We start from the raw sequence: 23,548 nt of genomic DNA, 5'->3' as shown, positions 1-23,548 counted from the left end.
TTTTTTCCTTTAAAGCCACATTTTAGGCATATTACTTTTTATCCCCTTAACCTGATTTAATTCATAGCCTTCATCAGTACTTGACATATTACATATTTGTTTACTGCTTATCTTTCCCATATAAACCCTATAAAGACAAGAACTTTGCTTTGTTCACTACTGTATCTTCAAAGGCCAAAAAATGGTCTGGTAAATAGGATATGCTCATATTCTTTGAAAATATTGAGAGAAAAGGTGGACATAAGCTGTCTGCTTATTAAGGATCTTCCAAACAGATATCATAATACTTCTTAGCATAACCAGATGACCAACAAGGAATAAGGGAAACCAGTTTTAAGGCTCACAGATAATAACCAAGAACAAGTATCTAACCAGAAAATCCTGGGAAAGGAAAGAAAGTTTTTTTTCTCCATGACCTATTCATAAGCCATCAGATAATCAAGTTCAAACTCACAGAAAACCTTTAAAAGATACTCATCAATAATCTGAGGCACTGGTCATTAATAAAGAATCCATTTTCTCAAGCTGGTCTCCCATTCACTCCCATTCACTCACTCACCCACTGACCCACTCATCTACTCACATTTACTAAACATCAAGGCTAGGTACTAGGGATTTAGAGGAGAGTAAGACACAACACCTACCTTCAAGGAACTCATAGCTTACCTCAGTGATACATATGTATACAACTGCTATACAGGAAGTATTAAAGTTCAAAGAGAGTAAAGGAAAAGCAAGAGCTAGGTTTACATGAAAGAGGCCAAGAACACTTTCCAAAAAGGGTTTTACTTTCTTATGGACAGAAAGGAGGTGAGAGAAGAGAGAGAAATAGACACACTATACACAAATAAAACAAATACACACCTGCTCATGCACACACATTTTTCCAGGCAAAAAATAAGTGGCCTCGAAGGGACAATCATGGCCTATGGTTTGTGGAAATAGAGAAAATTAGGGAAGAAACATGAAAGAAGGCAGAGGCTAAGAATAATAAAACATATGAAGATCTGCATGCTTAGCCAGAGTCACTGCCTATAAAAATGAAGACCTGCTTGGCATTTTACTACCTCTAGAGTCAAAGATGCTCTGGGGAGACCACAAGTTCCCCTCTGAATCCTCAGGACGTTATAAAGCTTTAATTAAGAGTTGGAAAGATTCTGCATTTCCTCAGTTAGAAGTTAGTAAAGTTAGTAATATAATCCAAGCAAAAAATCTTCTGGCACCAGAACTAATCTCATCTATAATGAAGAAGAAAAATAACTTTTACAAGACAAAATAAAGTATATGTAGAAACTGCGTAACTCGCATTTGCTTTCTTTGGTATTTTTTTTTTTTAGTCTGCAACGTGTCTACTCACAAAGAATAAAAATGCTAAAAATACCCTACTGTGAGTCAAAGTATTAAAAATATCTGATGTCCTTCTCTTTATCATAATCACTAAATTTCAGAAGCAGGAGCGATTTATCATTTTTTTCTTTTTAATTATTTTTATTAACATATATTTTTGCCCCAGGGGTACAGGTCTATGAATCATCAGGCTTATATATTTCACAGCACTCACCATAGCACACACCCTCCCCAATGTCCATAACCTAGCCACCCTATCCCTACCCCCCCCAAACCCCAGCGACCCTCAGTTTGTTTTGTGAGATTAAGAGTCTCTTATGGTTTGTCTCCCTCTCGATCCCATCTCGTTTTTTTTTCCTTCCCTAGCCCCACAGCCCCCTGCCTTGCCTCTCAAATCCCTTACACCAGAGAGATCATACAGTAACTGTCTTTCTCTGATCAACTTAACTTCACTCAGCATAACACCCTCTAGCTCTATCCATGTCGTTGCAAATGGCAAGATCTAATTTCTTTTGACGGCTGCATAGTATTCCATAGTTTGGCTATTGTGGACATTGTTGCTATAAACATTTGGGTGCACGTGCCCCTTCAGATCACTACATTTATATCTTTGGGGTAAATACCCAGTAGTGCAATTGCTGGGTCGTAAGGTAGCTCTATTCTCAACTTTTCCAAAAAGGAAAACTATTTTCCTTTTTGAGGAACCTCCATACTGTTTTCCAGAGTGGCTGCACCAGCTTGCATTCCTACCAACAGTGCTGGAGGGTTCCCCTTTCTCCACATCCTTGCCAACATCTGTCATTTCCGGACTTGTTAATTTTGGCCATTCTGGTTGGTGTGAGGTAGTATCTCAATGTGGTTTTAATTTGTATCTCCCTGATGCCGAGTGATGTGGAGCACTTTTTCATGTGTTTGGTTGGCCATGTGGATGTCTTCTTTGCAGAAATGTCTGTTCTTGTCTTCTGCCCATTTCTTGATCGGATTATTTGTTCTCTGGGTGTTGAGTTTGATAAGTTCTTTATAGATTTTAGATACTAGCCCTTATCTGATACGTCATTTGCAAATTATCTTCTCCCATTCTGTCGGCTGTCTTTTAATTTTGTTGACTGTTTCCTTTGTTTGCAAAAGCTTTTGATCTTGATGAAGTCCTAATAGTTCATTTTTGCCCTTTCTTCCCTTGCCTTTGGCAACGTTTCTAGGAAGAAGTTACTGCAGCTGAGGTCGGAAGAGGTTGCTGCTTGGGTTCTCCTCAAGGATTTTGATGGATTCCTGTCTCAAATTGAGGTCTTCCATCCATTTTGAGTCTATTTTTGTGTGTGGTATATGGAAATGGTCCAATTTCATTTTTCTGCATGTGGCTGACCAATTTTCCCAGCACCATTTGTTGAAGAGACCTTCTTTTTTCCATTGGACATTCTTTCCTGCTTTGTTGAAGATTAGTTGACCATAGAGTTTAGGGTCTTTCTGGGCTCTCTCTTCTGTTCCATTGATCTGTGTGTCTGTTTTTGTGCCAGTACCATACTGCCTTGATGATTACAGCTTTGTAATAGAGCTTGGAAGTCCAGAATTGTGATGCCACCAACTTTCGTTTTCTTTTTCGACATTCCTCTGGTTATTCGGGGTCTTTTCTGGTTCTATGTAAATTTTAGGATTATTTGTTCCATTTCTTTGAAAAAAATTGATGGTATATTGATAGGGATTGCATTAAATGTGTAGATTGCTTTAGGTAGCATTTTCACAATATTTGTTCTTCCAATCCATGGGCATGAAACGTTTTTCCATTTCTTTGTGTCTTCCTCAATCTCTTTCATGAGTACTTTATAGTTTTCGGAGTATAGATTTTTGGCCTCTTTGGTTAGGTTTATTCCTAGGTATCTTATGGTTTGGGGTGAAACTGTAAATGGCACTGACTCCTTAATTTCTCTTTCTTCTGTCTTGCTGTTAACATTTAAGAACAAAAATTTACCCTAAGGTTTTTAGTTTATTTTGAAAGCTTGTATTTCTCCTATGGGATTAATCATCTTCTTCTTCTTCTTTTTTTTTTTCCCCCTGGATAAACATTATTTCTTGGGGAAAAAGAAGAGGGATACAGGAGTTATGAGTAAAGAGGGCAAAAGTCCTGGTTGTGACCTTGGGGGGGTAATGGCACCTCTTTGAGTCTCAGTCATTTCCAGATGTTGGGATTTTATTTTTAGGAAACTAAATAAATACATTAAAAACCAACACACATAGAGAAAACAACAACATACAGAGAATTGCTTAACTTAAAAAGAACTGAAACAAGAGTCCATCTTTCATTTCAGAAACAAAGGATTTAAAAACTGAAAAGAAGAGAAAATCATCTTAGACTGGAAAGAATCCTTTCCAGGAAAAGAGTTGGCAACAATGATCATTTTCATTCTCATTCTCTCTCTTATATCCCTACTTGACTTGGAATTACTAAAGAGTATATTACAAGTAACATTAGTCAGGATTTAGGAACCATTAAATTAAAAAATAGTAATAATAGTAACAGCAGCTACCATTTAACTGTGATAGGTACCACAATAAATACTTTAACATACATAATCTCATTTAATATATCCAACAAAACCATGAAGTATAATTATTAACCTCATTTTATTGTTTAGGAAATAGAGACTAAGAAAACCTAAGGAATTAGCAACTTTATCTAAGTTCAGGCTTTTGGCTTCAAGCACCTATGTCCTAATGATGACAACCTCTCTCTAGACTGTTTATGCTTCCATTCAATTAAAAATCTTATGATGATGTAGCAGATTTGAGACAAATCATTTATTCATTTCTTCAGCATTCAACTGTTGAGACTCTGCTATGTCCTAGAAGCTCTGGGGTAAAAGTAGGGATATAGCTTACAATGACCCAAAAATCTCTGCTTGGGCAACTAAGTAGATGGCAATGCTATTAACAGGGATGGGTTGTTCAGAAGATGTTTAGTACTGTTTTCTATTTCATAAGGTGGGCAACTTTACTTTCAGACATATACCTGTGACACGTTAAGTAAAAGACCATTAAAATATATACATATAAATACAATATAGATAATATATTAAATATTACATTAACTAATATAAATAATATATAACTAAAAATTTATGCATACATATGTGTGGAACACAGGGATAGTGACTTAGATTTATGGTTAGTAACATGATCAAATGTTAAGAAAGACAATTCTGGCAGTCATGTAGATCACAGTTTGGCAGGTAAAGAGAATGAAGGAAACTTAGTATCACAGTCCAGATAAAACAAAATGAGGGTCCAAACAAAACTGAGTATAAGGAGGAACAATCAGGGTCTATTGGGGGTAAAACAACAGGACTTGGCAATTTACTGGAGGTGAAGAATGGCAGAGAAGTCTAAGACAACTGGCTAATAGTATCAATAATACAGAAAGTAGATATACTAATACTTTAAAGGACAAACTAATTGGAAAAGATGATTATTTCAATTTTAAGTACCACTGAGCTACGGGGAAATATCCAGCAGGTAACTTGAAGGTACTGGAGGTTCAGGAGAGAGTTCAACACTGGAAGACTAAACCTAGAAGTCATTAGGAAACAGGCTGAAGGTGAAGACACAGAACTGGACACCACCACAATAAAAAGTGTGTACTGTGAGAAGAGCAGAAGGCTCTTCTGTTTGTTATGTAGGCTAATTATAACTAAAAAGATAGCCTCCATTCTTCAGTTTTTCTCCAGGACATTAAGATTATTCTCTTGCTCCTGTTTTGAATAAAAGGAGATATCTGTCCCAGATACCTCCTGGGAGCAAGCTGTCCTGAGGAATCAGAAACCAGGGCAACAGGAAAAATCTAGTTCATAATAGATCAGAAGTTCTCAAGGTATAGTCCAGGGACCCCGGAGGTCCCCATGACCTATTTTGACTTTTTGAAAAGTCAAAACTATTTTCCAAATATTAAGATGTTATTTATATTTCTTAACATGCTGATATTTGCAGCAATGTAGATAAAACTGCTGGTGTCTTATAGTGAATCAAGGCAGTGGCACCAAACTGGTTGGTAAACAGTGTATTTTTCACCACCACAAATTTGCAGGGGGAAAAAAGGCCAGTTGTGCTTTAAAATGTCTGTCCTTGATGAATCAATAAAAATTATTAGTTTTAATAAATCATAACCCTTAGGTACACATTTTTAAAAGAGATTTATTCATTTATTTTAGAGAGAGAGAACACAAATGGGAAGGGCAGAAGAAGGAGAGATAATCTCAAGCAGATTGCCCTAAGCGTGGAGCCCAACTCAGTCAGAGTTGGGCTCAGACCCTGAGGATCACGATCTGAGCCAAAACCAACAGTTGGATGCTTAACCGACTGAGCCACCCAGGTGCCTCTAGGTATACATCTTATTAAAATTCTGAGTAACAAAATGGGAAATAACATACAAACCACTTCTGCTGAGTAATAAAGTATGATAGTTATCTGGAGGAAAAGCACTTGCATAATGGTGTGCGAAACAAGTGGAACTAGCTGCTTTTTTCATGGGATGCCCTTTTTACTTGAAAGAAATACCAAATAAACAATGGTTATTCAGATTTGGGTATTTGGCAACATTTCCTCCAAAACAAACAGGTTGTCACTTTAAAGAAAACAACTGACAGTATTTGTTGCAGGGGATAAAAATTCAAGCTTTCAAGTAAAAACTGGAATCTTGGAAAGCTGTAACTGCCCCATAATCCTAATATTATACCAATACTTAAAGACTCTGGTAAGATGGGTGGTGATATTAATAAATATAATTTTAAAAATATTTATAATGAAATGTATCAGCATTTGGAAGATATGGCTGATAACTCAGTGAACCAATACTTCCCAAATGATCAATGCAAATTACAAAGTAAGACATAGGTAAAAAATTCATTCATAGTCCAAGAAAAGCCAATGGATTTTAATGTAAGAGAGCATGAAAAGGTCACTGATAACGGTTTCATGTACCACACTGTAAGTAACTTTAAAGAAACTAATATAGGTTGAAAAATGGTAAAGTATCAAAAAAGAATATCCACAATTACCTAAAAAGGTTATTGAAATATCTCTCCTTTTTCCAACTACATCTGTGTGAGAGCAGATCTTTTTCATTTCACATACTTCAAGCAAAACAATACAGTGCAGCAGCAGTAGATATGAGAATTCAGCTATCTTCTGTTAAGGCACATATTTAAAGAGCTTAGCAAAAATGTATGAACAATGCTGCACTTGTCACTATTTTTTTTTGTTTGTTTGGAGTTATTTTTCTTAAAGAAATATGTTATTTATGTTAATATATAATGGGTTTATTATCTTTGCTTTTTTTTTTTTTTAAGATTTTATTTCTTTATTTGACAGAGAGAGAAACAGTGAGAAAGGAAACACAAGCAGGGAAAGCGGGAGAGGCAGAAGCAGGCTTCCCGAAGAGCAGGGAGCCAGATGTGGGGCTCGATCCCAGGATGCTGCAATCATGACCTGAGCCAAAGGCAGACACTTAAAGACTGATCCGCAGGATGCTGCAATCATGACCTGAGCCAAAGGCAGACACTTAAAGACTGATCCACCCAGGCGCCCCTTATCACTGCTTTTAAATGAATAAAAAAACTTTTAGTTTCTCAGTTTCAATTTCTAATATGGTAAATACTGATAGATATAACCCATTCAAACAAAAGCTCTTTGAGGGTCTTCATTCATTTTTAAAAATGTAAAGGGGTTCTCAAGCCAAAAGGCTACTATACTTGATGTTTCGTGATTGTTTCAAATAACTCACTTCTTTATGATTGTTTCAAATAACTCACTTCTTTCCTAATTATTTTTGTTGTTGTTGAAATAAGAGCAAAATAAGGCTGAAATATGGAATTATCTCTGCCAACCCCCAAGAGTCTTTCATGGATTTTCTATAAGTTTCTTACTAAAATGCTTTATGTTTTTAACATTTTTCATCTGATTATATTCCCTATGCTCTCAGTACCCTTTATGAATTTTGCATTCCCAAGAATTTCTTTTTCTTTTTCTTTTTCTTTTTTTTTCACTTACATAGAAGATAAGTAAAGAGGCAGGATAACACAGAGGAAAATCAATGGGCATGGATTGAGATGCAAACTGATAAGTGGCTCTGGAGCTTAGCTTTTCCTTTCATATGTTAGGAAATGAGGCTTGATGATAGTTTTCAAATCTTAAATGAAATTCCAATATATGAAACAAGTAAGTGGGACTTTAAAAATTAACACTAAAATCATTTTAAGATTTATCTATTTATTTGAGAGAGAGAGCACTTGGGAGAGCGGCAGAGGGAGAGAGAGAATCCTCAAGCAGACTCCCTACTGAACGTGAAACCCAACAAGGGCTTGATCCCAAGACCCTGAGGGCATGCCCTGAGCTGAAACCAATAGCCAGCTGCCCGACTGAGCCACCTAGGCGCCCCAACTCTAAAATCATTCTATGTTCAAATTTAGATCATTTAGTTAACACAATGAGAGTGAAAACAAAGCAATTTTGATTAACACAAATGTTTAAAGTCAGGAGTTGAGCTTACTTCTGCAGCTGGTTTTAATTGCTCTATTTGAAAAACAATTCACCCAAAGAGGTAGATATATGCATTTCTAACCCACTGTTTTTTAAGCCACTGAGCCACCCAGGCACCAGTTACATGCATTTCTAAATAAGAGGCTTGCAATCTGAGTAGTTTAAAATAATTTTATCCAGAGGTCTGCACAAAAACCACTTAACCTGATAGTACTTTAAAGCACCAGTGCACTATCATATGTTAACATGGTTTGGAACATTTATGAATGCATACATTTAATTAAATTGTTGCAGTTTTTAAAAATTCAAAGACACTTAAAAACATGAAACAATAATTTGCCAACTCTCTGAAGACCTCTCTGGAAGCTAGTTTTGTGAAAAATAATATGAAAACTCTGGTCCATAGCATGTGTAAGATTCTAACAAAGGTAGCAATGTTAAGTCTGACAGAAAAAGATCTGTGGCATCACCTTACTACCATTTTTACATTATCAGGATTGGATGAGAAGATAAGGCAAAGGCACCATTAACAGAGTGACTAACAGAATGAGCTCTGAAATAAGACATGGATTGGACACTGAGCATGGCAACAATTACTATAGCCTTGGGCAAACTGCTTGACCTAAGTCTCATTTTCCTCATCCTTAAAATGAGAACGAATAGTACCTGTCTCTATAACCACTGTAAAGATTAAATGAGGAAAATGCAAAAATGAAGTTTGGATGACCTTATGTGTGTGGCTTTTAAAAAAAAATGAAAAAGAATGTTCAGATCTCTGGTATTTCTGAATCTGTGGAAGGTCTGTATAACTCAGCCTCAGACACAACTAATATGTAGGCCATCCAACTAAAAAAGAGTTTTGGGGGAGTGTCTCAGTTGGTTGAGTGACTGACTCTTGGTTTCGGCTCAGATCATGATCTCAGGGTCATGAGATTGAGTCCCACATTGGGCTCCACTCAGCAGGGAGTCTGCCTGAACATTTTCTCCCTCTGGCCCTCCCCCGACTTGTGCATGTACATTTCTCTCCTTCAAGTAAATAAATCTTTTTTAAGAGAGTTTTTGGTTCTAAGATTCTCATTCAAATCAAGACATTAGCTAAATGGCAGACTAGGAAGATACAGATTCTCATTTGTATGTAAGGGTGGTTCAACATATGAAAATCAATCAATACAATACATTCCATTAATAGAATAAAGGAAACAACCCACATGATCCTCTTAATTGAAGCAGAAAAAGTGTCTGACAAAATTCAACAATCTTTCATGATAAAAACACTCAGCAAACTAGAAAAAGAAGAAACTACTTCAACATGATCAAGGCCATAGATGAAAATCCAACAGTGAACATCCTGTTCAATGGTGAGAGACTGAAATTTTTTCTCTAAAATCAGTAACAAGACAATGACACCCACTTTCACTACTCCAATTCATCACAGAAGTTCTACCCAGTGCAACTAGGCAAGGAAAAAAAAAAAGGCATCCAAACTGAAAGAAGTAAAATTATCTCTGTTGCATACAACATGATCTCACATGTAGAAAATCATAAAATACCACAAAAAACCCTGTTTAGAATAAACAGCAAAGTAGCAGGATACAAAATCAATGCACAAAAATCAGTAGCATGTCTATATATAACAATGAACAATCTGAAAAGGAAATTAAGGTAACAATTTCACTGAAAATAGCATGAAAAAGAATAAAATACTCAAGAATTAACTTAATCAAGGAAGGCATGTAAGCTGACAACTATAAAACATTCTGAAAGAAATGAAAGAAGATACAATTAAATGGAAAGACAACGCACTTCATGGATTGGAAAATGTTAAGATGTTAATACTAACCAAAGCAATCTACAGATTCAAAGCAATCCCTATCAAAATCCCAATGACATTTTTTTGCAGAAACAGAAAATTCACACTAAAATTCAAATGGAGTATCAAGGGAATGCAAATAGCCAAAACAATCTTGAAAAAGAGTAACAAAGTTACAGGTATCAAACTTACTGATTTCAAAACTTATTACAAAGTTACAGTAATCAAACAGTATGGTACTGGCACAAAGATAGACATTTATAACAGTGGAATAGAAGAGAGAGTCCAGAAATAAACCCTGGTGTATATAGTCAAATGATTTTCTACAAGGATGCCAAGACAATTCAATGGGGAAAGGTCAAGTCCTTTCAACAAATGGTGTGGGAAAACTGAAAATACACTCTTAAAAGAATGAAGTTGGATTCTTACTTTACCTTACAACAAATATAAAAATTAACTCAAAATGCATCAAAGAACTAAATGCAAGACCTAAAGCTATAAAACTTTTAGAAGAAGAAAACACAGGGAAAACTCTCATGACATTGGACTTAGCTACACTTTCTTGGAATGACACTAAACGCATAAGCAAAAAAAGAAAAAGTAGATAAACTGGATTTGTGATGGTTGCACAACAAAAGCTACCTTCTGCTTTGAAACCATTCATGACTTACCCTAAATGGAGGTCATCTCCCTTTCCTTTAAATTTGTGCAGCTTTAATGAACTTCGATGGCACTTAGTATTCCAGTCAAGAGTTAATTACAGTTGACCCTCGAACAACGTGGGTATGGAGTGTGTGGAGACATTTTTATGCAGATTTTTCTCAATGAATGCAGCACCATACTGTCAATGTATTTTCCTTATGATTTTCTCAATACTGTTTTCTCTAGCTTACTTTATTTTAAGAATACATGTAACATACAAAATATGTGTTAATTGACTGTTTACGTTACCGGTAAGGCTGCCAGTCAACATCAGGATATTAGTAAAGGTTTTGGGGAATCAACGGTTATACGCAGATAAGCAACAGCATGTTGGGGGAGGGACAGCATCCCTAACCCCCATATTGTAAAAGGTCACCTGTATAAATATTTTAACTTTTCATTTTATTTTCTTGGGTTATCCTTTCTAATCATACAATACCCCTAGCTATATATTAATTCATCAGCTCAGTAATGAGAGTTTTAAAAAAGCACATGTATTTTAAAACTATATTAATTTAACCACTGTTACTACAATAAGCCTTTTAGAAATCTCATTTGCTGTTAATTCTAAGTTTTGGTTTAAATCAATACCCAGCACTACGTTAAATCTGGTTTTCTACATATCTGCTTTTTATACTCAATTCCTTTTGTTACTCATATTGGAAGTTAAATTTCAACCTGAAAACAACTCACACTGCTAAATCTCATCTTGTTTTAATTGGTACAATACCAGAAATTTAAATTGTGAGGGCATTTCTACAAATCTTTCTCTATGCTCATAATCCTCAACTTATCATATCAGCAAATTTGTGTACTGAATAACTCACCCTATTCACATCTGGAAAAATAAGGAATCCTGTTATCAGTATGATACCTGAGGTATTCACATGTTTGAGTCTGCTTCCCTCTGATTCCCTGCTCTCCCACACAATAGTTGGTCTGTTTTATTTTTAAATGAATAGTGAGAAAGTTGCAGAAGCTTTTAGACTCTGTCAGACTTTGGTTTGAATTTCAGCTTCAACTGGTTCAAATCTAGTAAACTGTATAATCTTGATCAAGTTACTTAAAGTTCCGGTCCTCAGTATTCTGATCTTTAAAATTGAAATATTACTTAAAAGGATAAATGGAAAATTAACTGCCATAAATAAAGCCTGAAGACTGGATGCTAGAGTAACATTTCCATTTTCTCTGTGTTATTAAAAGATCTCACCCACTACTTGTAAAGCTATCATTATTACCTACTGGAAGCAATCTATAAGTTTAGGTCAAGATCTGTAAGAATCATTGCTGACTGTCAAAATGCCAAACACTGCCTTTTAACAAGGAAAAAAAAAATTTATTGGCTTTACTGGCTAGAGTACGTATTCTAGTAAGATTTTTTTTTAAATGAAGTAAAGCTGAGACACAATGTTACATTCGTTTCAGATGTACAACATAGTGATATGACAAGTTTATACGTAAGCTTCCCATGAGCATAGCTACCATCTGTCCCCATACAACACAAATTTCTAAGACCACTGACTGGATTTCCCATACTGTACCTTTCATTCCCATGATTTATTCATTCCATAACTGGAAACCTGTCTCCCACTCCCCTCTCATAAGATCTTTAACATGAATAATAAACGAGATAAATAAATGATAAGAAAAGTAGAGAGTGATATGCCAACAACTGCCATCATTACTGGTAGATTACAACTTGCTGTAACTACGCAATAATTTTACAGCCTTAGGTAAGTAAGTAGGACAATTATATTTGGAAACCAGAAAAAGAAGCTTAAAGAAAAGGGTAACATTTACTATTCAAATAAACTGATCAATTATTTCCTTACCTGAATCACTTGCTGCAACAACAACTGTTCCACCAGGAGCAAAAGGATCGTTGTGTTTCAATGTTTCTACCTAAACAAATTGCACAAAATCATGACTAAGACAGGCGATATTTCATAGCTGAAACCTCATGGCCACACCAAAGAAAATATTCTTTACAAAATCTTAATTAAGAAATACAAGGCATTGGGGCACCTGGGTGGCTCAGTGGGTTGGGCCTCTGCCTTCGGCTCAGGTCATGATCTCAGGGTCTTGGGATAGAGTCCCGCATCCGGCTCTCTACTCAGCAGGGAGCCTGCTTCCCCCCCCACCCCACCGCCTGCTGCTCTGCCTACTTGTGATCTCTCTGTTAAATAAATAAATAAAATCTTTAAAAAAAAAAAAGGAAAGAAATAGAAGGCATTAGGAATTAATGTTTCCCCTAATGATTTGCAATCTTATTAAACTAAATGACACATACCATTTTCTAATCTTTTATTGGGTAATATAATAGCCATTCAATATGGTATATGATACACATATGGTTTAACAAGTAACTATCAAATGAACTCCTCTGTTATCACCTTTCAAGAAACTGCCAACACCTGGTAAGTCTTCATGTGCCCCTCTCCAAAAAAAATCCCATCCCTCCTCTGTAGAGGTGATTACTACCCTGACTTTGGTGGCATTCATCTCTTTTCTTCATTATTTTGCTACTAGTACAGATACACACTGTTTTAACTTTTTGTATTGAAGTAATTTTAGATTTCTAGAACAGTTGTAAAGATAACATATAGAGTTCTCATATACCCTTCACCCAGGTTCCTCTAATGTTAGTACCTCATATAATCATGGTACATCTATTAAAACTAAGGAATTAACACTGGTACAAAACTATAAACTATAGGCATTATTTGGAATTCACCAGTTTTTCAATTAAGGTCCTTCTCCTATTCCAGGATGACATGCTATATTTAGGATGCATACTATTCTAACTCTTAAATATCCTAGTACTTAATATCAGAAAATGCTAGACTGACTTTCTAGTTAAAGCATTCTGCACATCAGAGGAACATACACAGGTACTCCGGAGGAAGATGGGGGTGGGGGCATGGGGAGAAGTGGAGGGGAGGAAAAGAGGGAAGAAAGGAGGGAGAGAGGGAGGCAGGGAGCTCTGCTAAGAGGATCCTGCTACTTTCAATAATAAACCACGTAAGAATCTGGACCAAGTGGCATGGGTGAGTGGCTAGAGTGAGGACATTACCAGAAGCCAAACAGTTCCACTACAGAACTGTTTTCTTAACTTATTTTGGTTTTTAATCATAGTCAAACAAATTATATACCTAGGAAGAAAAGTGAATTTTCTCTTTCTGGTATCAGGCCCTCTTAAGAGGCCAATGAAAGCCGTAGCAGTTACATGAAAGGGACATAAAAAGGGTTTGGGAACATGTATCTCCTCTGACTCATGGCTATCAATGTCATCTGTATTATAGGCTCTATTTCTTTCTTTTTTTTTTTTTTAAAGATTTTTATTTATTTATTTATTTGACAGACAGAGATCACAGTAGGCAGAGAGGCAGGCAGAGAGAGAGAGGAGGAAGCAGGCTCCCTGCTGAGCAGAGAGCCCGATGTGGGACTCGATCCCAGGACCCTGAGATCATGACCTGAGCCGAAGGCAGAGGCTTAACCCACTGAGCCACCCAGGCGCCCATAGGCTCTATTTCTAATCATTAAGAAATTGGTTATTAGAATTGAACATCAGATGGTATCACAGTGCTCAATTGATATTCCAAATAAAACAGACAGGACTTGTAGTACATTCTCTTTAAAAAAGAGAACCCAGGGATGCCTGGGTGGCTCAGTCGGTTAAATATCTGCCTTCAGCTCAGGTCATGATCCCAGGGTTCTGGGATCAAGTCCCACATGGGGTTCCCTGCTCAGTGGGGAGTCTGCTTCTCCCTCTGCTCCTCACCCAGACCCCTAGCTTGTGCTCTCTTTCTAGATCTCTGTCTGAAATAAATAAATAAATAAAATCTTTTTTAAAAAAGACTACTATCAGAAAGTAATACTAATGATGTTTTTATTTTTTTATTTTTTAATTTTTTTTTAAAAGGTGATTTTATTTATTTACTTGACAGACAGAGATCACAAGTAGGCAGAGAGGCAGGTAGAGAGAGAGGAGGAAGCAGGCTCACAGCTGAGCAGAGAGCCCGATGCGGGGCTCGATCCCAGGACCCTGAGATCATGACCTGAGCCGAAGGCAGAGGCTTTAACCCACTGAGCCACCCAGGTGCCCCACTAATGATGTTTTTAGAACTGAAGATGACATTTATTTTAACTGATGCCAATATTATAAAACTAGCATAATCATTTATATTCTGATCATATCTGCTGAATGAATAAAGAGCAATCAAAGAAAAACATTAAGGTGGTCTGTATAGCCAGGTAACTTTGCATGGTTCCTAATATAATAGTCAAAAAACCAGTGTGAGAGATAACCCCTGACCTAAGTCACCAATTATTATGGCTTATTCTCTTGACTTTCAGGGGAAAAACAACCTAACAGGCCTGATTTTTTTTTTTTAAGATTTTATTTATTTATCTTACAGACAGAGATCACAAGTAGGCAGAGAGGCAGACAGAGAGAGAGAGAGAGAGGAAGAAGCAGACCCCTGCTGAGCAGAGAACCCGATGTGGGGCTCCATCCCAGGACCCTGGGATCATGACCTGAGCCAAAGGCAGAGGCTTTAACCCACTGAGCTACCCAGGCGCCCCTAACAGGCCTGATTTTTAACAAAAGCTTATAGATTTTAATCACCATCACAGAGAGAAAGACAAAAAGCAAGCCTACATAAGTGTCAGGTTCAATTTCTATTCCTTCCTCATAATACACTGTGCCACCACCTAAAAGATCATTGAGACAGCAGGGGGGGAACAGAATGGACTGCATATCCTTTGAAAGAATGAGGCCATTAGACTCTATGTCATCTTCAGTTTGATAATTAGGCAATTTAATACACAAAAGTAATTTTCGTTAACTATAATTCAGATAGTATTTTATAGAATTAAGGTTCCAAAATCTTCCTACAAGGTCACCAAATTTATTACTGAAATTCTCTCTCTTCCATATCAGCCATCTACTCCCCACTCTGACTGTATGACTTAGTACCCACACAATGCTATCATACACTAGCTAGGAAAGTAAGAAATAGTTGGTTTTGTTTCACTTTGGTTTTTTAAATTATATCCCTCTGAAAGCAGAGACTAGCCTTGAGGGAATAGGAAAGACTTTAGGGGAGAGATTCAGATCTAGAAACATAATCAGAGGCCTGTCTGAAAAGAAGGAAGATCACAATACATATGGGCTCTGTAGATGGGAAGAATTAAGTTTAAATCTTGGGACTATAGGACTTAGATTTTGGTCAGATAAACGAAAGTTTGAATTCAATTCTACCACTTACTAACTTACTATCATTTAACCTCTAAGTCTCATTTACTTTATCTTTTTTTTTTTTTAAAGATTTTATTTATTTATTTGACAGAGAGAGATCACAAGTAGGCAGAGGCAGGCAGAGAGAGGAGGAAGCAGGCTCACCGCTGAGCAGAGAGCCTGATGCGGGGCTCGATCCCAGGACCCCAAGATCTTGACCTGAGCCGAAGGCAGAGGCCTAACCCACTGAGCCACCCAGGCGCCCCTTACTTTATCTTTAAAATGAGAACGGTAACAAGAGTTTCACAGAAATAGTGTGAAGATGAGATGGGTAACACATGAACAGAGCTTAGCACCATGCCTGGTACACAGAAGAGAGGAGATAAGCAAAGCTATTGTTATATTGCCAATTGGTTTTTTGCTTTGTTTTTAATGGAGAAATCCAGAGCAGTAAGCAAGGGCAATACAGCTTTCACAAACTGGGGAGATAAGAGAAGAAGTAAATAGGACAAATGGTAGAGAATTTTCATCAGGCAAGAGGAACAGCAGAAACTTGCTTTACTTTTAAATTAGGAAGAGCTGCTTTGGTTTTCTTGCTCTTTAAAGATCAAAGTGGAGAATGAGAGACTACAGTAAGGTAACAGGAAAAAAATTCAGGTTGCAGACAATTTTATAAGAATTTGGCAAATGGGTCCACACTACAAACTAAGTGTAGGAAAAGAGTATCCAGTAGCCTATGGAAACCACAAATATTCAGTTACGGAGGCACTTGCTCACTTTTACATCAATGGAAAATACCAGCTGTTGGCCAAATAGCTCTTTACAGAGTACAGTAGGAAAGCAATTAAAGAATATCAGAATTTAACTTTAAAAGAATCAATTACTCTTTTAAGGGAGTATTCTTTTTTTTTTTTTTTAAGATTTTATTTATTTATTTGACAGAAAGAGATATCACGAGTAGGTGGAGAGGCAGGCAGAGAGAGAGAGGAGGAAGCAGGCCCCTCGATGAGCAGAGAGCCCGATGTGGGACTCGATCCCAGAACCCCGGGATCATCACCTGAGCCGAAGGCAGAGGCTTTAACCCACTGAGCCACCTGGGCACCCCATCTTTTAAGGGAGTATTCTTAATCTAAGAGAATTAAAAGACAAATTTTTTGCTTCAAATGCCCATCAATTTTTCTTGTCTGGATGAAACATCCTGCTTAACAAAATAATCCTCTAAAAGACAATTATCTATGATCTCTCTGATATGAGGAATTCGAAAGGCAGGGCAGGGGGTTAGGGAGGGATAAAAATCAAACAAGATGGGGCTGGGGAGGAAGACAAACCATAAGAGACTCTTAATCTCAGGAAACAAACTGAAGGTTGCTGGGGGCTGGGGAGAGGAGGGATAGGGTGGCTGGGTTATGGACACTGGGGAGAGTATGTGCTATGGTGAGCACTGTCAGTTGTGTAAGACTGATGATTCACCAGACCTGTACCCCTGGGGCAAATAATACATTATGTGTTAATTAAAAAAATAAGCCTCTAAATAAAAAATAAAACAAATTCTAAAACCATTCATAATTATTGAAATTGGGTAATGGATACATGGAGGTTTCTTCCCTTTTTTTTTTTTAATATTTATTTTTTAGAGAGAAAGAGAGAGAGCCCAAGCTGGGGCAGTGGCAGGCAGAGAAGGCAGAACAGGCAGAGGGAGAAGCAGGCTCCCCGCTGAGCAAGGAGTCCCATGTGGGACTCAATACCAAGACCCTGGGATCATGACCTGAGCTGAAGGCATTTGCTTAACCAAGTGAGCCACCCAGACGTCCTTACATGGAGGTTTCTTATAATATCTCATTATATTACTCTATTTTGGGTATGTTTAAATATCCATAATATATTTTCTTTTAAAGCCTCCAGATGATAAAGCACTTAGCTGTATGACCTTGTTTATTTCCGAGTCTCAGTGTTCTTATTATTAAAACAGGGCTACCAATACCTACTTTGCAAGGTTGTGAAGATCACAAAAGAGGGTCTGACATTTAGTAGGAATTTGTATTTCTCTACAAGATTAACATGTATGTGTTATTAAATATAAATAAAATGAGTCTATAAGGGATTTTATCTTTCTAAAAACATCAATGCTATTTTTAGGTTGATTTTCATTATTTCAATAATGCATAGCACACATTTCTGAAAAGCTTTAAAGACTGGTTAATGGATTTCGAACCATTTATTTTATATATGCCAATGGGATAATACTTGATCCTTATTAAGGATGGACTTGATTTTTAGATGAAATTAAGTTATTCCAGCTAATTACAGGGCAGATAAAGCTGTGAAATGCCAGTCTGAACCAAAAACTGGATGGACTGGATGAGACTGACATTTTCACATAGCCCATCAAAAGCAATCTAAAAGAGGATCCTTTCATTACTGTATATTTCAAGAAACTCACCTAGGATGACTGTTATCCATGTAACAGTTTTTAACCCTCCTACTTACCGAAGTATTACTGCTATTGCTGGCTGCACTGAAAGGGTCAGTACTTGAAGTGGCAAAAGGGTCAGCAGAAGACTGCTTGAAGAAACGGTCAGATGCAAATGGATCTGAACCTTTGAAAGGATCACCTCCAAATGGATCTAAGAAAATACAGCACATATATGAAAGACTGAAAACTACTACACTAAATTTCCTATCACCTAAAGGTATAATAACTGCCTTAATTAAAAGACATTTTGAACTTCTGCAGAATCTAAATTAGATACTTGGCATTATGATTATTGACCATAAAAAAACAGAGAGTTGTACCTAAAACAGCTTTAATTAATATTCTTTGTCCTACTTGCTCATCATTCACCCAAAGCAAATCAATAATTCTAATACTTATTACACAAAGATTACTTGTATGCTAGGTTGAAATAATTCCTTTAAACTAGTGATTCTAATTTTAGGGGAGGAGAAATCACAAATTCCTTTGTGATTTTGTGAAAAAATAGTCTCTCCCCTAATAAACTTATTTGGAACAGGTTTGAGAAGCATAACAAAGGTACACAAGACCAGGGAAAGAGTATCTTATCAAGCTTGAGATTTAGTAATTCTTTAAGATGTTTCCTTTCCCCCCATTCATATGCTATAATCTTAGGAAAACAAAATGTTCTAAACACTGAAGTAGTATAGATCACTATACTCATCTACTCCTTGGCTAACAAGGAGAAATCAGTCTAAGTATTATTAAAAGTATCAAAATATAAACACTAATGTAATTTAAAAAATAAAGCTAATGGTTAATTAAGCAAATTGACAAGAATCTACCAATTTCTCTCTGAAAACGCCAAGCACATACAACCTTTAGTGGGGCCTTTTATCAGTTTAAAAACAGAATAATAAGGAAGTCTACTTCCTATAACTACCTTACTTTGATCCTTCATTGCTAAATATAACACAAGTTTATAATTAAGCAGAATGAAATTACAGCTAAGCTGGACCTCAATGATATACATACCAATTTTTCCAAAAGGATCATCCTTGAAAGGATCACCTGTGACAAAATAAATAAGCAGAAATCATAATAACAATATTTACTGTTGGGACCTCACTACTTAAAGGTAACTTTAAACAGAAGCAAAGTTTCTAAAAGCAAAGTCTGTTTGGTTAGCTCTACCTCAAAGTAGATTCAACACTAAATGCCATGCATTTTTAGGAAACATTTAAAATAATAAAGAGTAAAGGCAGAACATCAACATACCTCATAAACGAAGCAATTTTTTTCTAATGACTCCTATTTTTTTTTTAAAGATTTAATTTATTTATGTGAGAGAGAGAGTGTGTGCATGAGCAGGGAGAGGGGCAGAGGAAGAAGCAGACTCTCCACCGAGCAGGGAGCCTGATGTGGGGCTCAATCCCAGGACTCTGGGATCATGACCTGAGCCGAAGGCAGATGCTTAACTGGCTGAGCCCAGGTATCCCAGAAGAAGCAAATTTCAACTGGAGCCAACTATACTTGATCACCAGCTGAGGTTACAAATAGGAGGGAAAAGACAGGCACAATAGCAATAATTTTACTAACAGAATTCTCTGCTCTTCATAGAATTCTGAATGGGTATTACCATCACTATTCCAGAAACAAAGACACTGAGCCTTATTGAAGCATAAAATAATTCTAGAACTATAGAGTTCAGAAATAAACCCTTACATTTATGGTCATTTGATTTTTCAATTAGCAATAATCGCGCCTCGGATAAACCTCATTGGCTACGATACTGCCACTGCGCAAAGCTTGGTCATTTGATTTTTGACAAGAGTGCCAAGACAGTTCTATAGGTCAAACATAATCTTTTCAACAAATGGTGCTGGGACAACTGGATATCCACATACAAAAGAATAAAGCTAGACCCCTATCTCATACCATAGTCCAAAATTAACCAAAAATAGATCAAAGATCTAAATGTAATAGCTAAAACTATAAAACTCTTAGACGAAAACCCAAGAGTAAATCTTCATGACTTTGGATCTTAGAAATGATATGAAAAGCACAAGTGACGAAAGAAAATTAGATAAATTGCACTTCATCAAAATTAAGACAACGCAAAATACAAGAAAATATCTGCAAATCAAATACTTGATTAGGGACTTGTATTCAGAATATATGAAGAACTTTTATAAGTCAACAAAAAGATGAACAATAAAAAATGCTCAAGTTCTTTGAATGAACATTTCTCCAAAGAAGTTACACAAATGCCCAATAAGGACATAGAAAGATGCTCCACAAAAGGTATTTGCAAAGGACATACCCAGTAAGGGGTTAGTATCCAAAATATATAAAGAACTTATAAAACTCAACACCCAAAAAAACAAATAATCCAATTAAAAAGTGGGCAGGGATTCCTGAGTGGCTTAATCAGTTAAGCATCTAACTTTGGCTTATGTCATGATCTCAGGGTCCTGGGATCAAGCCCCACATCGGGCTTCATCCTCAGCAGAGAGTTGGCTTCTCCTTCTGCACCTCCCCCCCAATACTCTCAATCACTATCTCTCTCAAATAAATAAAATCTTAAAAAAAAAAAAAAAGTGGGCAAGACATGAATAGACATTTTTCCAAAGAAGATATAGAGATGGCCAGAAGACATGTAAAAAGATGTTCAACATCACTCATCATCATGGAAGTGCACATCAAAACTACAATGAGATAATGCTTCACACCTGTCAGAATGGCTAAAATTAACAACACAAGAAACAACAGGTGTTGACAAGGATGCAGAAAAGGGGAACCCTCTTGCACTGCTGGTGGGAAAGCAAACTGGTACAGCCACTCTGGAAAACAGTATGGAGGTTCCTCAGAGAGTTAAAAATAGAACTACCCTATGATCAAGCAACTGCACTACTAGGTATTTACCCAAAGAATACAAAAATACTAATGTGAAGGGATACATGCACCTCAATGCTTACAGCAGCATTATCTACAATAGCCAAGTTATGGAAACAGACCAAATATTCATCAACTGATGAATGGATACAGAAGAGGCAGTATATGTATGTATATATACAGAGATGAAATACATATATACATGAAATCTTATTTCCAACAACATGGATGGAACTAGTGAGTATTATGCTAAGCGAAGTAAGTCAGAGAAAGACAAATACCATATGATTTCACTCAAATGTGGAATTTAAGAAACAAATCGTCCTGGGGGAAAAAGAGAAAGAGGCAACAAACCAAGAAACAGACTCAACTACAGAGAAGAAACTGGTGGTTATCAGAAGGGAGGTGGGGTGGGGGGAGTGTTAAATGGGTGATGGACATTAAGGAGGGCACTTCTTGTGACAAGCACCAGGTGTTGTATGTAAGTGATGAATCACTAAATTCTACTCCTGAAACAAATATTATACTGTATGTTAACTGACTGGAATGTAAATAAAAACTTAGAGAAAAAAAAATAAAACCGTCATAAACTGACAATCAGTTTCACAAACTGATTTGGAATAAACAAAATGCAAAAAGAGTTTTGACACCAGAGGTATTTAACATAGTTTACACTGACATCAGGTATTTCAATTTACTAAACTCCTATTTCTTCAAAAAGACTATAGGCACCTTAAGGGCAGGGATCTAGGTTCTAACTGGAGAGGTTCCACTGTTTTAAAAGCATGGTGTTGGCACTCCGGTAAAAAATTGCTGGTTGACTTAAGAGTACCTAGTTTCCTCTCCTGGTCCATAATACCTTTCTTTTGGTCCTTATTCTGAAGAAGAAACATGCTCTTAACCAGGGGCTCCGTCCCAGGAGTTTGTTGCCTGATGAGGACAAATACCAGCAAATATAAGCATACCATATCTCTACACCCCTCTACTTTTGCTGTTAACAAGTAGGATCTTAAAACTGAGCCCTAATTCCTATATAGTTACATGAAAAAGACTTTTTTTTTTTTTTTTGGTAAGTCCATAATATAAAAATAAGAGTACTTACTGCCAACAAAAGGATCAGACTGGAAAAAATCCAAGTTTGTATCTGCAACAGGATCTGTCAGTGAACTTGATTCTGCATTAAATGGATCTCCCTAAAAATAATTTTAAATTAAAAAGTATTATTTTAGAAACCAGTTTTAAGATGTAACGTTTTAAAATAAAATAACATGCTTTGAAAAAATAACAAATATTTCTGTAGTCATAAAGTTCACTTAATACATTTTTCTTTCCTTAGCCTAAAACAGTGTATAACCCATCTAGGAAAACCTGTAACAAGAACATTTACATATAAAATTATTTTTACCTCTTTTGAATGTCTGTCACTATTAAATTCAGGACAAACTTTCTCATGAACAGCTGTAGTTGCCACTTCATTATCATCAGTCACACCAGAAGGCAGTATTTCAGGACTACTTCTTGCCTACGAAATATTAATGTTACATGGACTAAAGATGTATTTTCTACTTGGCAGAGGAAACTGACAAAGGATAACAAAAAATTGCTAAAAATACAGAAGACAAGGAGAATGTATTCATTAAATGAGTTCTTCTCTTAAAATCTTCTTAGGAAAACGGTATCATTAAGCATCAAAGTCACTCAGGCCAGAAAACTTAAACCACTTAAACACTTCCCTCGTGTCATTTCCCAGCTAGCCTCCAAGTCTTGCTGAGTTCACCTCCTACTTCCTTCTCAAATCCATTCCTTTCTTTCCTCATTGTCACTATCATCCATTTATAGTACCATCCTTCTGCTCCAGAGTAACCTTCTAACTGCCTTCTTGCCTCCAATATGTGCCCTTCCAACTGATCCTTCTTGTAGTAGCTAAAGGAATAGATCTAAAATATGAATCTGATTGGGGCTCTTCTGGTTAAACGTCCTTCAATGGCTTCCCCTTGCTTTCTGGATTTAGACCAGTAGGTAATAGGGCTTAAGAAGTGGCAGGGGAAATCTTCATTTCATACCACACTATGTCCTTGAAGGATAACTTTTTGTATTTAAAAGAACAGTGTATAATGTATCCAAGACTGCAACACCTAAATACAAATCAAGTCTGTTAATTTTATGTCTTTAGTATCTCTCACACTTGTATTCTTCTCATCATCCCTCCTATTACTGCTTCAGTTTAGGCTAAAACAATCTCACACAGATCATTCCAATAGTCTCTTAACATATCTCCGTGCATCCAGTCCTACTCTCAAATCCATTTTTTTATATTTTTCTAAAAGGGAAATGCAATTATGTCACAACTTGCTTAAAATTCTTTAATGGCTACTCACCACAGTAAGATAAAACTCTCAATGCTTCAAAATGAATCCAAATTTCTTACTCTCTGTCCCTTTCTGACCTAAAAGTAGTCATTTTTATCCAGGGGGCACCTCATAATCACCCACGGAATTTTTTGTAAAAATACAGGTACGTAGCACCATCCCAGAAACTCTAGCTCAGCAAGTTTGTAATGGGGTGCAGACATCTATAT

The 23,548-nt window shown here is 36.5% G+C and overlaps 1 protein-coding gene and 1 non-coding gene across 2 annotated transcripts in view; both read right to left on the bottom strand.

Moving 5' to 3' along the window:
• The window catches only part of EPS15 (epidermal growth factor receptor pathway substrate 15), a 143,973-nt gene that overhangs the window by 12,351 nt on the left and 108,074 nt on the right, over window positions 1-23,548 (bottom strand). Inside the window, 5 exon segments of the mRNA XM_047725085.1 lie at window positions 12,217-12,286; window positions 18,111-18,247; window positions 19,111-19,146; window positions 22,073-22,163; window positions 22,376-22,492. Coding sequence (XP_047581041.1) covers window positions 12,217-12,286; window positions 18,111-18,247; window positions 19,111-19,146; window positions 22,073-22,163; window positions 22,376-22,492 — 451 coding nt within the window.
• On the bottom strand, window positions 19,748-19,885 carry LOC125099397 (U4 spliceosomal RNA). The gene has a single exon (XR_007127149.1). It is a non-coding gene; the product is annotated as a U4 spliceosomal RNA (small nuclear RNA).

Source organism: Lutra lutra, chromosome 4, assembly GCF_902655055.1.
Source record: "Lutra lutra chromosome 4, mLutLut1.2, whole genome shotgun sequence".
In the NCBI taxonomy this organism is placed as follows: Eukaryota; Metazoa; Chordata; class Mammalia; order Carnivora; family Mustelidae; genus Lutra; species Lutra lutra.
The sequence above is the reverse complement of the archived record's forward strand: the minus strand, read 5'-3'. Positions and strand labels throughout refer to the sequence as shown.